Below are 17,543 nucleotides of genomic sequence, written 5' to 3'. Positions count from 1 at the left end.
CAGCAGGAAAAGGACCACGCCTGCAGTGGACATCATAGACCCCATCGCGATGGTGATGACGGACTTGTGGAGGTAGGCCCAGCCGGAGCACGCGTCCGAGCGAGGATCAGGGGTCAAACTTTCGGATCCGTCGAAAAACGTTGTCTCGTCATATTCTTCCATGACTCCCTCAGTCATCCGAGTGCAGCCAACCCCCGACAGAGAAGGGGATATATCGTCTGTCACACACTTGTTCTCAGAAACCTGTTGACAGACTGTAATTCCAGATGGTCCACCACCACACCCACTCAGCACCGCTCTTCTTGGATGAGTAGACAGGCCACGCCCTCATTCATGTTTCCTGACACCACCAAAACATTGTTACTACAGTACACCCAAAAAGTGTTCACAATTTTTTTTACATTTTGTAACCTTGTCCCAAAATGGAATACATTCATTCTCTCCCACCCCCTTAAATGTCTACACACATTGCATGAAATATGTTTAAAAAAAAATTGTATTAGAAATTTTACAAAAGTAAGATATGACCTTTTTTTAATCAGATGCTACAAGCTTATATGTAGTCATTATGGGGTGTTGCGTGTACATATCTTTAAAGAGAAAATGAATGAATTAGTTCATCCCTTACAAACACGCTTGTTTTGATGAACACTGTATGAGAGGTAATTACCTAATCATGTTTATTCATGTGGTTTGCAGTTGTGTATGTCGAATGTCTTCCCTCATTTAACCCTAATGAGATAACCATCCCTTCTCCAAAACTGCCGTGTATTTCCCCACTTCAAATTAGTCTTTTAAAATTATTTCAGCCTAAAATATACATTAACTGCTCATGAATGGTTGTCGTTTTATCCAAACACTCTTATAATTTCAGTAGCAAGGCACTCTGGCACATTTGCTGAAAGCAGGAGAAATTTGTGAAATGTTGCTGCATGCTGTGAATGGGCAAGAGTAGTGCCATCTGCTGGACAAAATTGAAAGGCTGTACTGTATTTCAAATTAAAACACTAACAAAAGGATTGCAATAGTTTTCAACAGGACACTTTTTGTCCTTAAATGTGTTTTGTGCTGCATTGGCCTTTTAGACTAATATACGGACAAAAGATGGCAATTTTAAATCTGACAAACATCCTCCTGGGAATTTCGACCTGCAATATATTCATTTATCACAACTGAAAAGCACAAAATGTCCCTAGGATCTCTAGTGTTTTAAATGAGGCAACCAAAATATTAGAAACAGCTCTCTGCAATAACTGAGGTATGTTTGTAGATGACCACAATGAGTTTAAGGTGTTAAAATAATGCAGTCTTTCCAACTAGTGGTATTGTATAGGAGTTAACGGCATCTGTTTAAGCCTGACAATACTCATCCCCGCCATACAACAGCTGCTACATGTGCATAGCTCAGATGACAATCCTCTTCAAGCAAACCATGTTCTTTAAAAAGCACATTAAAAAAAGTCAAACACTTAGATTGTGAAACTCCCAGCATGACTCAAAAACTAGGGCGGTCAAAGAACATTTATTTATTATAGATAGCCCTTACAATGTATTTATTTTAGCGGCACAATTTTTATGATGGGCGATTATTGTACGTACATCCTAAGTGTGACCCTAGTGTGTGGAAAGGCAGCTATATTCCAATTATTTTGACTCACAAGCGGGAAGAAATAGCAAACAGAAATGGGAAATAGACATGGGTACAACAAAACAAGTCACTCTCCCGATTAAGTCAGACAATCACTTTCCAGATTAAACTACACATACACGCTCCAAACCAATTAGTAACACGCCCTATCAGGTCAAGCGATTGGTTTGGGTTTTTTCCATGAAACATTCTATCCCTAGAAGACTCCTTACTAACATGGATACACACTTGGCTGACCCAAAGCCAGTTTTATAGTCATTTATAGGAGGTTTGTTTTTAAAGTAAGCCTACCGCTAAGTGTCAAGCATGTGCAAAAGTGTGTTTGAGAGATAGTTTGTCCATATTGTGTTAAGCTGTTTAAAACCCCCAAAAAACATTTAATAAACGTTTGCATAAAGCAAACCTTTTGTCAAGTACCATGCAGATAGTAATACAAATTTGAAAATCATCTGTTAACCATGGACAAAATGTTATCAATCACAACTAAATATTCGAATCAATTCACAGTTCTACTTAAAAAGTAATGATTGAAAAAGGTTAGTATTGTCAACATTTCAAGGACTGGGCCAGAAAGTTTTTCTAAAAGTGTTAACATGACTGAACATGTTTCTGTTTATTAGTTGATAATTGTACATGCAGAAACAAGCTGTGACATGGTTGATGTATTCGTTATACAACAAAATAAAGTGAACTATCTGACTTTAGCTACTTTTCCCCTAGGTACTTTTCCCCTGGGCACTTTTCCCCTGGGCACTTTTCCCCTAGGTACTTTTCCTTTCGGTTTAGTCTTGCCGCTTCCCTTGATGAGTCTCCGCAAAATGGCTGCTTGTGTCTTTGCACCAGACGCGGCTGTTTTCTTTCGCTGCATTTGTTCGGACTGCAACAAGAGAACACAAAAATCAATGTCTGACATTTTGTACTTGAAATAGTTTAAATATGATGGCTGCATGCAGCACTGACCTGCAATTTAGGTGTTTTGCTACTCATCTCGATGGGAACCAGCTGTGGAATTTCTTCCCCATCTTCATCCTTCTCTAGCTTTCTTTTCTTTCCCTTCTGCTCTCCATCCTCTGCGGTTTCTTTTGTGTCCTCTGTTGGGTTTTTAGCCTGGAATTCAACATACAGGAGATGGACATCACAAAATATTTTGCATCAAGACAAACTTAATCCTGAAATTGTTCTCACCTTTGCTTTGGAAGGAGCCTCCTTCTCCTTTTTAGCTTTGGGGTCAGTGATGTGGCTTAGGTCTGAAGTGTAGATTGGCAGAGCCACTGACTTTTCACTCTTTAAGTGGATAATCTTCATCCTTGGTCCCTTCAATAATAAAACAAAACAGGCATTTAGTGAAGAGCGTGCTGTTGGAAAGACCAAGATAGATGATCTGCAAAGTATTCACGTCTATCAAATCAATTGACAACGAAAGGACACCAATTAAGCTGTAGAAACATCTCAATGATGATCAGTGACTGTCAAAGACCGCTGTAAAGGATGCACTGCCTCAATACATGAGGTGCCTTCCACTTGAACAAATGCTTCATTTCAAATAGAGGGCTCTGGAGTTGTCCCGATATCAATCATTTGGTACCGGTATCAAAATAATTTAAATAAATACAAAATCCAAAACCAGTCAAGTTAGCACGTTGTGTAAATCGTAATTAAAAACAGAATACTAAGGGTGTAACGGTACGTGTATTTGTATTGAACCGTTTCGGTAAGGGGGTTCGGTTCGGAACGGAGGTGTACCGAACGAGTTTCCACACGGATATATTAAATGGCGCACCGCACGTTGTGTAAACAATGCACACAGAGGCACAACACACGGCATGCTAGCAACGACCGGGCTACTAAAACATGCAAAAGCCAGAGCTGGAAGACTCTCCTGCCTCGTTAAGATCTCCCGTTGGGAAACATTTCAGCTTCGCGGTGCGATACAACAATGGAGGACGAGAGGTGGAAAAAGCGAAAGCGGTTTGCTGACATTGTTCAGCAGCAGTAGGGTATGCTTCTGACAACACGTCAAACATGCTAACCCATTTAAAGCGAGACCACCCCCGAGTGAACATCGCTTCAACGAAGAGAAAGACGAGCAAACAGCTGCCCACCGCATTCAAGCAGCCTCTCCTCGGCGAGTCAGGCAGGGCTAAAGCAATAACAAATGTTTTTATAGCAGCAGATTTAAGACCATATTGCATTAAAAACTAGATTTTGACCCACTTGTATGGTGGAAGAACAATGAGCCCATATATCCTCTTACTGCCAAGTTAGTCAGGCACTACCTCACCATACCTGCTACCTCTGGCAAAAAACATGAAGATTGAGTGAAAGTCACTGGGTTAAAGGCTGGGGGGGGGGAGAAAAGTTCATCTGAGGCTGAGTTGACTTGAAACTGTTTAATGTTGCACTTTTTGTATATAGAAGAAACATTTTGTCATTTTATTTAATCTGAGCAACAACTTGAAGCATTACATTGCACTTTATATGTAGAAATGTTGCACTTTATATGTAGAAAGGTTTTGTTAAGAAACCAATTCTGAGCCTTATCTTATTTAATTTTTATTTTATATATGTTGATCGCATTAACCCTGGAAATCGACCCTGTGTGTATATGTATGTTATTGCTATGCTTAGCATTCATGACTGCCTGCTGTTGCACTGATCAGGCTAGTGGTGTCTCACATCCATCACACACAGAGCTATTTCTATTTTTGGGCAGAATTATTATAGTGTTCCCAATGTTAAAAGGATAAAGTCATTGTTTACAAATTTTGGTATATAAATAACCAGAAAATGTATATTTTGTGGCCCTGCGATGAGGTGGCGACTTGTCCAGGGTGTACCCCGCCTTCCGCCCGATTGTAGCTGAGATAGGCTCCAGCGCCCCCCGCGACCTCAAAGGGAATAAGCGGTAGAAAATGGATGGATGGATGTATATTTTGTTTTCTTACTGTACCGGAAATGAACCGAACCGTGACCTCTAAACCGAGGTACGTACCAAACCGAAATTTGTGTGTACCGTTACACCCTTACAGAATACAATGATTTGCAAATAATTTTCAACCTACAGTATATTCAATTGAATACACTGCAAAGACAAGATACTTAACGTTCAAACTGGTAAACTTTGTTATTTTTTGCAAATATTAGCTCATTTGGAATTTGATGCCTGCAACATGTTTCAAAAAGGCTGGCACAAGTGGCAAAAAAGACTGAGAAAGTTGAGGTATGCTCATTAAACACTTTTTAGGAACATCCCACAGGTGAACAGGCTAATTGGGAACAGGTGAGTGCCATGATTGGGTATAAAAGCAGCTTCCATGAAATGGTCAGTCATTCACAAACAAGGATGGGGCGAGGGTCACCACTTTGCCAACAAATGCGTGAGCAAATTGTTGAACAGTTTAAGAAAAACCTTTCTCAACCAGCTATTGCAAGGAATTTAGGGATTTCACCCTCAGGCGGTACTGCATCAAAAACCGATATCACCACATGGGCTCAGGAACACTTCAGAAAACCACTGTCAGTAACTACAGTTTGTCGCTACATCTGTAAGTGCAAGTTAAAACTCTACTATGCAAAAGCGAAAGCCATTTATCAAAATCACCAAGAAACGCCGCCGGCTTCGCTGGGCCTGAGCTCATCTAAGATGGGCTGATGCAAAGTGGAAAAGTGTTCTGTGGTCTGACGTGTCCACATTTTAAATTTTTTTTGGAAACTGTGGATGTTGTGTCCTCCGGACCAAAGAGGAAAAGAACCATCTGGACTGTTATAGGCGCAGAGTTCAAAAGCCATCATCTGTGATGGTATGGGGGTGCATTAGTGCCCAAGGCATGGGTACCGGTAACTTACACATCTGTGAAAGCACCATTAATGCTGAAAGGTACATACAGGTTTTGGAGCAACATACTGTATGTGCTGCTTATTACAGCAAGACAATGCCAAGCCACATTTTGTATATTGTTATGACAGCGTGGCTTCGTAGTAAAAGTGTGGTTACTAAACTGGCCTGCCTGTAGTTCAGACCTGTGAAGCATTATGAAGCGTAAAATACGACAAAGGAGACCCCGGACTGTTGAACAACTTAAGCTGTACATCAAGCAAGAATGAAAAAGAATTCCACCTGAAAAGCTTCAAAAAATTGGTCTCCTCAGTTTCCAAAAAATTGAGGGTTGTTAAAAGGAAAGGCCATGTAACACAGTGGTATATGCCCCTCGGTATGTTAATCCGATTTTTCAAAAGTCAAACACGATCAGATTTAAGTGTTCCCATGTGTTTAAGAAATGTTATTTTGAGCCTAATTATTTGAGGAGTCAAACACATTGAGTGCAAGGAAACGTACAGATTCTAGTTTCCAAATTATTTTACAAGTACAGTAAAGTAACAAAATATTGCCGCTGGAATTACCTAATTAAATGTAATGGTAAAAAAAAAACTGCTGTACTCACCTTATTCAGTATTTCCGCCAAAGATTTGACAACCACCTCGATATTTTCCGTTAACTCATCTGCAGCCATGCCAGAGTGGCCAACACGTACCATGCTGCAATGGAGCACCATAAACATCTTTATTTGCAACCAGTCAAATGATTACATGTCGGCTTTTTTTGAGCTATTGGTGCTCTCCACCTGGAGACTTTCTATGGCACCAACATTTTCATGGGGTTCAATTAGTAGAAAGAGAATTTTGAGAGACATTTTTCAGAACCAAAATACAGCAGACACACTAAAATGTCAACGCAAATGGAAAAAAATGGATGAGAAGTGTGCCATTACAGTATTTTAACATTTGTCTGTAACCTTTCACAAGCATAGCAGTGATAATAAACCCGTCCTTCCATTTCTACCGCCTGTCCCTTTTGAGGTCACGGGGGGCTGGAGCACAGCTGCATTCGGAAGGAAGGCGGAATACACACTGGACAAGTCGCCACCTCATCGCAGGGCCAACACAGACAGATCGACAACCATTCACACTCACACGAGGGCCAATTTTGTGTTGCCAATCAGTAAACCAAAATAAGAAAATGGTAAAGACCAGATTAGAACAGTCTGTACTCTAAAAGGTAACATTTGTTTTACGTCATATTGTTGTACTACTATAGCCGTTGCACTCGCATGCTAAAATATTGATATATGGAAGTTCAAAGGGGAACTGCAGTTTTTTCTATTTTGCCTATCGTTCACAATCATTATGAAAGACATGACAGATGGATTTGTTTAATGCGTTCTAAATATGAAATAAACTTAAAAAGTCTGCTTACAGCAGACCCAATGGGGGGTCCTCTATTCCGCCCATAAAATCGGATAAATAACCATTCAGAAAGCGCCATTTATATTTTGTGACTTGAATATTAACCAAGTATTAGTGATATTTTTATTTTAAGTGCTAATACAGACAATCTATACTATAGCGACGACGTGATCACTACTGTGTGTCCCGATGTTTACATTATCGGGTAGTCTGCCATTTCCTCGCTTCCTTGCTCCTTGGAAGTTAACTGTAGATCATAAATCATGCATCTCACCTGGAACTAGATGGCTGAGGATATATTCAGGCAAGTTGGGACACTTTAACAGCCCTTTAGGACCTGGAATTGGTGAGAACGACACGAAAAGAGCTCCTCCTAGAAGTCGGCTAATGCCAGCAGACCTTATATAGTACCAGGTAAGTGATGTTTTATTATGTTGAGTGATGAAAAAAGCAAACATCGTGATGCGTTTATTTTTATTTTTTTAAACTAATGCGCCGCATACGCTTAAAACGATCAAAATACCGGTACGTAAATATCAAATGTTATTAATGTGCCCGTTACTACATTTCATACACTTACCGGTACATCATACATACATAAAACCCTAATGGAGGTGTTTGGTTGTTTTTGGAGGGCTTTTTAGGCAGAATTGAATGGCTCCCATAAGCTCCACTGTAAGCGAACTTTTGATCGCATTTATTTAATATTTAGAATGCATAAAAAAACATTCATTGTCATGTCTCTCAATGATTGCGAACAATAGGCATAATTACAAAAAAAGTGCAGTTCCTTTATAACTTGATTAGATAGAATCATATTTTAAATTAAAGATTGAACACCTCCCTCAATGTGACTGAGTTTTGAGGGAGACTATCTACATTTATTTTTCATAAAGAAAATGCAATGGCAAGTATTCTATTTAGTTCTATATTAGAAAAGAGCAGCACCGACAAACACAGTTAACACTTTTTCAACCCACCAGCAGGAGCCCTTGTTGTTGACCTTTGCAACTGTGCCCTGGATTATTCTCTGGAGGTCTCTGGCCAGATGCTTGCTCTCCATGTTCACAGAAATCGGCTCTCTGACAAAAAAAGAAAGAGCAGATGACACGTGTCTACTTGAAACTTTGGTCGGAGTATTGAAATTATTTTTGTTAGTTGACCAACATCTTGTGTGAGTGTCTCTTTAGCCATACATTGCAAATCTCCAACATTAATTCTGTTGTATGTCTAAACTACAATGCAGGGATGTAACAATAAGCCGTATAATGATAAACAGCTGTAAAACTAGCAACGGTTAGTATTACCGTTGTGAATTAAAAATATTGTAAAACCGTAATCGATAACCGCACTTTGACGCACGCTAGCACTAGCTATCTAAAAAAATCAACGTGAATATATGACAAACGTCTTTCTACATTGAGAAATTACATCTCAAAATCTAAACTTGTCCAAAACATTTGTCTGAGCAACGAAGCTATTTAATTGTGCACATTGAACCTACAGGCTGTGCTCTCTTAGAAAAAAGTGATCAATGTACTTGAATAATAACAGGAAGTGTATTAGCGTAACGTCAGAAACTGGAAGTGATGCACCCCAACACCCGATTTTTCTCAACCATTAAAAAAAAAAAATCAAAACAGAAGACAACAAACATATTTAAACACTCAAATGGAAATATTACATGGCTCTTTACAAAGCCAGAACAATATTTACTGTTTTTTCTGCAAAGAAAGTATATTGTGAAATAACTCATTTGATTACTCGATTAATCGATCAAACTAATCAATAGATTACCAAAATAATTGATGGCTGCAGCTAGGGCTGCCCGATTATGACCAAAATATTAATCAATTATTTTTATCAATATTGTAATCACAATAATTAATCACGATTATAATTTTGTTCAGTCAATCATGTTTTATTGCACTTTTCTTTAGAGGAAGCAGTAAGTGAACAAGTATAAAGCAATCATACAAATAAAAATGCATCAAATAAAACAAATCTACAAAAAACTAAAAATAAATATGTCACTGCAGAGTGCAATCATAAATATGCAAACAAATAAAAAAGAACCTTATGCAGAAAAAGGTACATACTACAATGAACATGTAGGAACAAACAGGCCTACAGATTTTTTGAGAAAAATACCAGCCTGTAAACATGTTCTGGCTTCAAAGATAACTAAAGGCAGGTCACCGTTTCCACCAGTACTAAAGACTCTCTCCGAAGAAGCGCTTGTTGAGTGCATAGAAATGAACAGAAGCCTGACATTTCTGTTTACATGATGTAAATAAAAAATCTGATGTAAAATTACAATTTGAGAAATTTCAGTTGGGATTTTTTATTTTCTATGAGCTTTAAATCATCAAAATTGTAAGAAATAAGGCTTGAAATATTGGAATAATGGAGACTGCGATCCAAGTGTTTTGACTTAAGAGCTCTGTCACAGAACCGATTACCGGTAAGCTCGTAAGTTAAGGTACTGCAGTAAAATTGAGATGCATCCACAGAGATGTTTCGATCAGGAATGTTTTGTTGCCGAGATCATCCATGAGTGAGATCGGTCGACACAAATACCAATCACATGTGCTAACAGCAAATTGTTCCTTTTATAGTGAGTACTATTGACAGTAGGGCTGGGCGATATGGCCTTTTATTAATATCTAGAGATTTTTAAGCCATGTCACGATACACGATATATACAGTATCTCGATATTTTGCCTTAGCCTTGAATTAACGCTTGATGCATATACCGGTAATCACACCAGTATAATGATTCTATGTGTCTACAGTAAAACATTTTGATTGATTGTTCATACTGCATTAATATAATTTAAAACTTTCATGCAGAGAGGGAATTCACAACTAAGTCAATTTACCAAAACTGTATTTATTAAACAGTTATTAAGCAGTGGCACAAACATTCATGTAATTTCCAAAACAGAACGTGCAAGATTGTCAGAGACTTTTTAAAACAAGCTATTAGTGCACTTTTGTTCATGTCACTAAGATGACATATCAAAACAACACTAAATAAAGTGCACTTTTTGTACAGAACGCCACTACAATAGTTTAAAACAAATAAAGTGCACTTTTGTGCATGATGTCACACAAGATATTTAAATAACTGTCAAATAAAAATGAGCTGCATGATAGGAAATCAAATAGTGTATGTCCTTAGCTATGTGGTAGGTTCCTGCGGACGTTATCTCCTTCTGTTGACTATTTTTTTCATACGGTGTTGATGTGGAAATGGTGTTGATGTGCAAGTTGCTTCGGCATTTTGTGGGTGTGGCACCGGACATGTTTACATGCGCAGTTTCAAGCACTCCTCATTCTCTAGCGGGTGACTTTTCAAATGATGCTACAAATTAGCAGTAATGCTACTTTTTGTAACAACGCTTTTGCCGCATACTTGACATATTACGGCTGTCTGTTCAACATCTTTCCGCTTGAAGCCGTAAACCACCGCCAGACGATGGACCCCGTGCTGTTTTTCTTGGGAATTAATTCTTCTTCATTTGTTACCAGATTCGCACTTTCTTTCTCTCGTATTACCAATCGCACCACACCGCTAGCACCAAAGCTAACTATTACCTATGGTACATTCCTCTTTGCTACGCGAGAGCGTATGACGTTGCACACGCGACATTATGGTACGTATGTAAGAAAGTGCGCTTGTTTTATGTCTCTGTGAGAAGCAGAGACAAGAAAGAGTGAAAAACGCAAGTAGCGTAATGCCCGCAGCTAAAAGCAACTGCGCGAGGACGTATACTCGAATATCACAATATTGTCATTTTCTATATCGCACAGAGACAAACCCGCGATATATCGAGTATATTCGATAAATCGCCCAGCCCTAATTGACAGCTTACAAATATCAACACAATATTTAAACTACTACCTTACTCTTTTAGTAAATACAATTGTTTGAGCAAAACAAAGTCAATAGTACACAATAACTTAACAAAAGCAAAAACTACAATCTATTACATATTTAAATCCTTTGGTGTCTGCCCTTAGTCTTCCTGTGTCCAAAGAATGAATTTGCAATTTAACATCTTAAAATAGATTGTATTTCACATCCTCTCAGTTGCCTAAAATGGATACAGTAGATACACGTCATGTATAAAGTGTCAGACAGCTGTAGGAACTCTTATTCATTTACTGTGGGAATGTCAGAAAATAATTGTCTTGTTTGTCCATCCTAGGCCATTGTAGGTCACGAGAGCTGCTATTGTTAGCCAAGTTAGCTCATGTGTGTTGAACTGGACACGAGCGAAAGAAAGGAGTCGTGTATGAAACAAGCTCAGCTTCCAAATTAACATGACATGGTGTCACAGTTAAGGACTACACGCCTACAGTGACCGAAGAATGGCAAAGTTCGGGCCCCCACAGTCTTTTAATTTTTCCGTACTGGGGAAGCGCTTTTCACATTTTCAGACCGGACCTTACAAGACCTATTCTATCCAGTTTGAATGTATCGAGGATGGACAAGTTATTGTGTACATTTTCATTTACCGTTCGATTGATTGACATACTACAATTGGTCCAGTCTTACAATTGTATACATTTTTTAATGCCTCTGGACATCAAATTTAATGTTATTTAAAGCAATTTAAGGCCGCCCTTAATTTTCACAAAATCCTTATAATGCCCCGCGGAAACCTGGGTTATATTGTTTCTTATGGGGAACTCTGCTTTGCTATACAAACTTTGATTTACGAACCATATTCAAGAACCAGTAAATCGAGGTTCCTCTGTAGATGGAATGTCAACATAAGCGGGATCGACTCATGCAGGTTCCATAAAAACAAAAAACATGTTATTAAAGTGTGTAAACAAGATGCATAAAAGAGTAAAACTCTTACTTTTTCATGTCATAAAACTTCTTTCCGATGTGGGATGGAAGAAGGTGCCGGATGCGACTGTCTGAGAGAAACATGTCAAAATTCCCCAGAAGACGTCGTTTGGCCTCATAAGGTTTGTACTCCTTTCGCAGGACATCAAAGGGGATTATCTGCCCAGAATAAAGAATAATATTTAGCATTGGCAAAATATATCTTGTTGCACATAAATAACAATATTAAAAGCACACTTTAACAAATGGTTACCTCTGTAATAGTTTTAACGCCCCTCTCTTCCAGCAACCTCTTATAAAATCGCTGAGTTTGATCCGTGGTCATTTTGGGCTCATCTCTCGTAAAGAGACACACTTCCTCAACGTCTGTTCGTTGGCCATGAGGCAATGGACTGAGGACAATGATAATGTTAATATACAACATTTTTTAATAATGCAAATGTATAAAACATTAAGGATGTTAAGAGTGGGTATGTGTGTATTTGCGCAATTGTGAGTAGTGACCGAATCGCTGTTTGAGGTTCAACTATATTTGTGTTGTTTTCACCCGCACTATACACCAACACTGATAATGTAGAAGACGTATCCTAGATTATCCAGAACAGCAAAATTAGTACTAGCACCACAACGTACCAATAAAACTTGGCAAAATTGACACGCGACAAAATTCTCCTTCAAAAAATCTACGAGACTCGCCGACTTCCTCTGCCTGGTGACTGTGATGTGACTCACAAGTAGAGCGGGCAATTATGTTTACTCAAATTTTACGTCATTTCCAACGCTAATTTAATGAATTTGATCAATAAAAAATACACCGGAACTGTACTTTATGTTTCTATTACTGTATATTTAAACAACTTCGGCATGTTTGTTCATTCTGAGCTATGAACTAGCTTTTTCTATGCATATTTTGAGAAAAAATGTGATCGCCATCTGGGGTCCTGATTGGATTACCGTACTTATACATATATGGTAACTAGTAAATGGATTTTACTTGTGTGGCACTTTTCTACCTTCAAGGTACTCAAAGTTCTTTGACACTATTTCAACATTCACACACTGATGGTGAAAGCTGCCATGCAAGGCGCTAACCTGACCCATTAGGAGCAAGAGTGAAGTGTCTGGCTCAAGGACACAACAGATGTGACTAGGATAGCGGAAGCTGGGATCGAACCAGGAACCCTTAAGTTGCAAGCACGGCCGCTCTTCCACCCGAGCCACGCCATCCCCTACACGCACGGTTTCTAAGGAAATGTATGTTGCTGATGAGAATCAAATGATTTTTATTTTACAAAATCTAGCTTGTTTTAAATCATAATAGATCTTGTTTTGTTTGATAATTAATTAAATTCCACTTACCGGTATATTAATGATTCTTATAAGTCATAAAATATTAGTAGATATGTTGACAATTTTTATATTTTTCAGTATTGACAAAGTTTCATGTTAGATTGTTCTATGTAGTGCTTCAGAATTAATTGATAAAAAAATATTTAACATAACACGATTAAACCTTTTTTTTATTATTTAGCAAACTTTTCAATGATATTAACTACCCACCTTTTAAAAATCGGGTAAAAATTCAAAGGGAAGTGCACCTTTTCTGGAATTTTGCTTATCATTCACAATCTTTATGTTAAAAAAGAACATGTTTTTTTATGCATTCTAAATAGTAAATAAATCCAATCATAAGTCATCTGTGTTATATGTGTTTTATGTTGCACGATTGCGCCAAGTAAAATTCCTAGTTTGTGAACCCGTTCTCAAACAATGGCAATAAAAACTCTTGATTCTGATCTTACAATAGGGTTTATGGGAGCCGCTCTATACTGAAAAAGCCCTTAAAAAACATTAAAAGGGGGAACTGCACTTTTTTGAGAATTTTGCCTATCATTCAAAATCAAAACAATTATGAAAGACATGACTGATGCATTTTTATGCATTCTAACTCGTAAATAAACATCAATAAAAGACAGCTTACAACGGAGCCAATGGTAGGTCCTCTAATCCGTCATTAAACCCCAATAAATAACCATCCAAAAAGTGCCAACAACACCCCATTTACATTTTGTGACTTAAATATTAACCAAGTATTAGTGATATTGTTAATAGAAGTGCTAACACAGACAAACTATAACGACGCCACAATAACAAGCTTGTGTTCTAATGTCAACATGATCGACGAGTGAGCTGCTACCTCGCTTCCTTGCTTGTGGAAGTTTATTCTAGATCATAAATCATGCCTCTCACCCGGATAGTAAAAGGATGCAGACATATTCCGACGAGTTGGTACACTTTGGCAGCCAGTTTAGACAATGAAATGGCGAGAACAAAATAAAAAGACGCTTGGTTCCACACCCCTTTTCTTCACCAGGATTAAGAGTCATTCTTCATCTAAACGGGACTATAACAAGATTCTATCAGTCGGCATCCTAATGACAGTAAGTGATGTTTTATTATGTTTGCCTCTCATAAAGTCTGCAGTGAGTAGTAATCAGTGATGTTGAAAAAAAAAAAAAAAAAAAGGACCATTGATGCGTTTTAGAAATGAATGTCAAATTATTGATATTAAATGTTATTATGAATGTGCCGGTTACTAAATTACATATAACCTTACAGGATTTTTATAAAATCTTAAAAAGGGGAACTTTTTTTTGTAATTTTGCCTATCATTATTAGAGACTTAACGATGGATGTTTGTTGCTTTTGTTAATGCATTCTACATATTAAATAAATGATCAAAAGTCTGCTTACAATACTATTCCGCCTATAAAGCCCTTAAAAAAATCCAAACACCTCCCTTAGGTTTTATATACATGATGCAAGTATACCGTATTTTCCGCACCATTAGCCGCACCTAAAAACCACAAATTTACTCAAAAGCTGACAGTGCGGCTTTTAACCCGGTGCGCTTTATATATGGATAAATATTAAGATTCATTTTCATAAAGTTTCGATCTCGCAACTTAGGTAAACAGCCGCCATCTTTTTTCCCGGTAGAACAGGAAGCGCTTCTTCTTCTACGCAAGCAACCGCCAAGGTAAGCACCCGCCCCCATAGAACAGGAAGCGCTTCTTCTTCTACTGTAAGCAACCACCCGCCCCCGGAAGAAGAAGAAAAAACGCGCGGATATCACCGTACGTTTCATTTCCTGTTTACATCTGTAAAGACCACAAAATGGCTCCTACTAAGCGACAAGGATCCGGTTCATGAAAAGACGCAATCTCTCCATCCGCACACGGATTACTACCGTATTTCACAGCAACTGATATTCCTGTGAACCGCACTGTGGAACGGGAGCACGTACGGTGAATATTCGCACCACAGGGAATGAGAAGTCATCCTTCACTGTGGTTCTAGCTTGCCATGCTAACTTCCACCCATGGTGATATTCAAAAGGAAGACCTTGCCAAAAGAGACCTTTCCAGCCGGCGTCATCATAAAAGCTAACTCGAAGGGATGGATGAAGAAAAGATGAGCGAGTGGTTAAGGTAAGTTTAAGTTTACGCGAAGAGGCCGGGTGGCTTTTTTCACGCAGCTCTGTCCGTGTTGATATACGTATGTTTGTGATTGCACATTTGCGTACATTTTGGGAGTGAACAGAGTTGTTAGAACGCTGGTTTTTAATATATTATTAAAGTTTGACTGACCTATCTGACTGTTTTTTTGACATTCCTTTAGCGCAGTTAGATGCGGCTTACAACACGGGGCGGCTTATTGGTGGACAAAGTTTTGAAATATGCCGTTCATTGAAGGCGCGGCTTTTAACCCAGGGCGCCTTATGGTGCGGAAAATACGGTATATGTATTTTAGTAACGGGCACATTTATAATACTTAGTATTTTTTATGTATTTTGATCATTTTAAACATATGCTGCTCATTAATTTAAAAAACAACTTCTGCTTTTTTTTAATTTTATCCATCACTGATTATTACTCACTGCAGACTTTGAGAGCCAACAAACATAATAAAACATCACCAAGCTTCTTTTTGTGTCATTCTCGCCATTTACGGGTCCTAAATCGGAATACGTTGTCAGCCTTCTTCTGTGCAGGTAAGATGCATAATTTATGATCTACAATAAACTTACAGGGAGCCAGGAAGCAGCAGACCACTCGATAATGTAAACATAGGGACACACGGTAGTGATTACATCGCCACTATAAATAGTTTGTCTGCGTTAGCGCTTATAATAACAATATCACTAATACTTGGTTAATATTCAAGTCACAAAATATAAATGGAGTATTGTTGGCGCTTTTTGGATGGTTATTTATAGGATTCTATGGGCAAAACAGAGGACCCTCATCCGTCATGTCTTTCATAATGATTGTGAACGATAGGCAAAATTTAAAAAATAGTGCAGTTCCCTTTCATTGGAGATTTTTGAATGTTTAAGGGCAATTCATCGGCAGAATAGAGCAGCTCCCATTGGCCACATTGTAAGCAGACTTTTGATTGCATTCATCCATCCATTTTCTACCGCTTATTCCCTTTGGGGTCGCGGGGGGCGCTGGAGCCTATCTCAGCTACAATCGGGCGGAAGGCGGGGTACACCCTGGACAAGTCGCCACCTCATCGCAGGGCCAACACAGATAGACAGACAACATTCACACTCACATCCACACACTAGGGCCAATTTAGTGTTGCCAATCAACTTATCCCCAGGTGCATGTCTTTGGAGGTGGGAGGAAGCCGGAGCACCCGGAGGGAACCCACGCAGTCACGGGGAGAACATGCAAACTCCACACCGAAAGATCCCGAGCCCGGGATTGAACCCAAGACTACTCAGGACCTTCGTATTGTGAGGCAGATGCACTAATTCATTTGCTATTTAATGCATTAAGAAACATGTGTTTTTGTCTTACATAATGATTGTGAGTAAGCAAGATTCCCCAAAAAAGTGCAATTCCCCTTTAAGAAAGCCAAGACATTTTAAAATTCGAATTTAACAAAAACTGTTGCACCTAACATTTAGAGCCCTTTTGACTTTGTATTAAAGAATTCGACCATAAATTGGTACATTTTCACCGGGTTAAAAAAATGCATGTCTTTCTTAATATTTATCATAGAAAATGACTATCACTGGAGTCGTCTGGTAACATTTTTTTTCATGTAAATCAACTATTTTCTACACACATACCTACTAATAGTTACCGGTCTAGTATACGTACATTAGAAAGGTCTGAGACCGACAGGGGATCCCCCAGAAGGTAAAGAGCAGACTGATTTTCTGGGACTCGTCCTGAAAAAGAGACTCGCCGCCGGCTTTTGATTTCAGGAAAGCTTGTAAGGCTAAAACTGCCTTTTTCACCTGCAAAACACAAACGTTACATTCTAAAAATGAAGACCTCCGTTAAAAGCAGTCAAAACTGTGTGGGTTAGCTTCGCAGCTAGGAAAACACAACAAGACGGTTGCTGGTCACTTTATAAAAGGTTAATAAACAACATAATCCCACCTACTACGCACAATCATGCCACAAACCGTGTAAAGTTGATTTAAAAGAGAAAAAAGCCTATTTATTTACCTGTGTCTGGTCGAGTTCGACTTGCATTTTATCACCCATGCTGCCTGATGAATCCACGAGTGTCTCAGTAAACGCATGCGCAGTTTAGAGTGCATTGCTCTACTTCGTCTTTTCATCTTAATGGTTGCAGCCATTACTATAAAGGTGCATAGCCCCACCTACTGTACCGGAGTACACAACATGGGCAAAAAAATAAAAAAACAAGCACTGTAGTACATTCATTTTTGCTGTTTTTTAGTTGACAGAATTGTTTGGAAAT

At 38.6% G+C, this 17,543-nt stretch overlaps 1 protein-coding gene across 1 annotated transcript; it reads right to left on the bottom strand.

Annotated features, from left to right (window-relative positions):
• Window positions 1-2,222: 2,222 nt before the first annotated feature.
• On the bottom strand, window positions 2,223-17,417 carry rsl1d1 (ribosomal L1 domain containing 1). The gene is made up of 9 exons (XM_061967311.1): window positions 17,285-17,417; window positions 16,931-17,070; window positions 12,010-12,148; window positions 11,767-11,915; window positions 7,873-7,974; window positions 6,091-6,184; window positions 2,834-2,962; window positions 2,609-2,755; window positions 2,223-2,525 (listed from the first exon to the last, which is right to left on the bottom strand). The coding sequence occupies exons 1-9, from the start codon at window positions 17,321-17,323 to the stop codon at window positions 2,340-2,342; spliced, it is 1,125 nt and encodes a 374-aa protein (XP_061823295.1). The 5' UTR covers window positions 17,324-17,417; the 3' UTR covers window positions 2,223-2,339.
• Between the last annotated feature and the right edge of the window lie 126 nt (window positions 17,418-17,543).

Source organism: Nerophis lumbriciformis, linkage group LG11 (assembly GCF_033978685.3).
Source record: "Nerophis lumbriciformis linkage group LG11, RoL_Nlum_v2.1, whole genome shotgun sequence".
NCBI classification, from domain to species: domain Eukaryota; kingdom Metazoa; phylum Chordata; class Actinopteri; order Syngnathiformes; family Syngnathidae; genus Nerophis; species Nerophis lumbriciformis.
Note: the sequence above shows the minus strand (reverse complement) of the source record. Positions and strands in the feature narration are given on the sequence as shown.

Bases quoted from the DNA above. Each gene is read 5' to 3' on its own strand.
- rsl1d1 (XM_061967311.1), bottom strand. From the start codon at position 17,323: ATGGGTGATAAAATGCAAGTCGAACTCGACCAGACACAG. The intron at 12,149-16,930 runs GTACGTATACTA...CATTGTCCTCAG, and splicing joins CGGTCTCAGACCTTTCTAAT to TCCATTGCCTCATGGCCAAC. The intron at 11,916-12,009 runs GTAACCATTTGT...TATTCTGGGCAG, and splicing joins GCGTTAAAACTATTACAGAG to ATAATCCCCTTTGATGTCCT.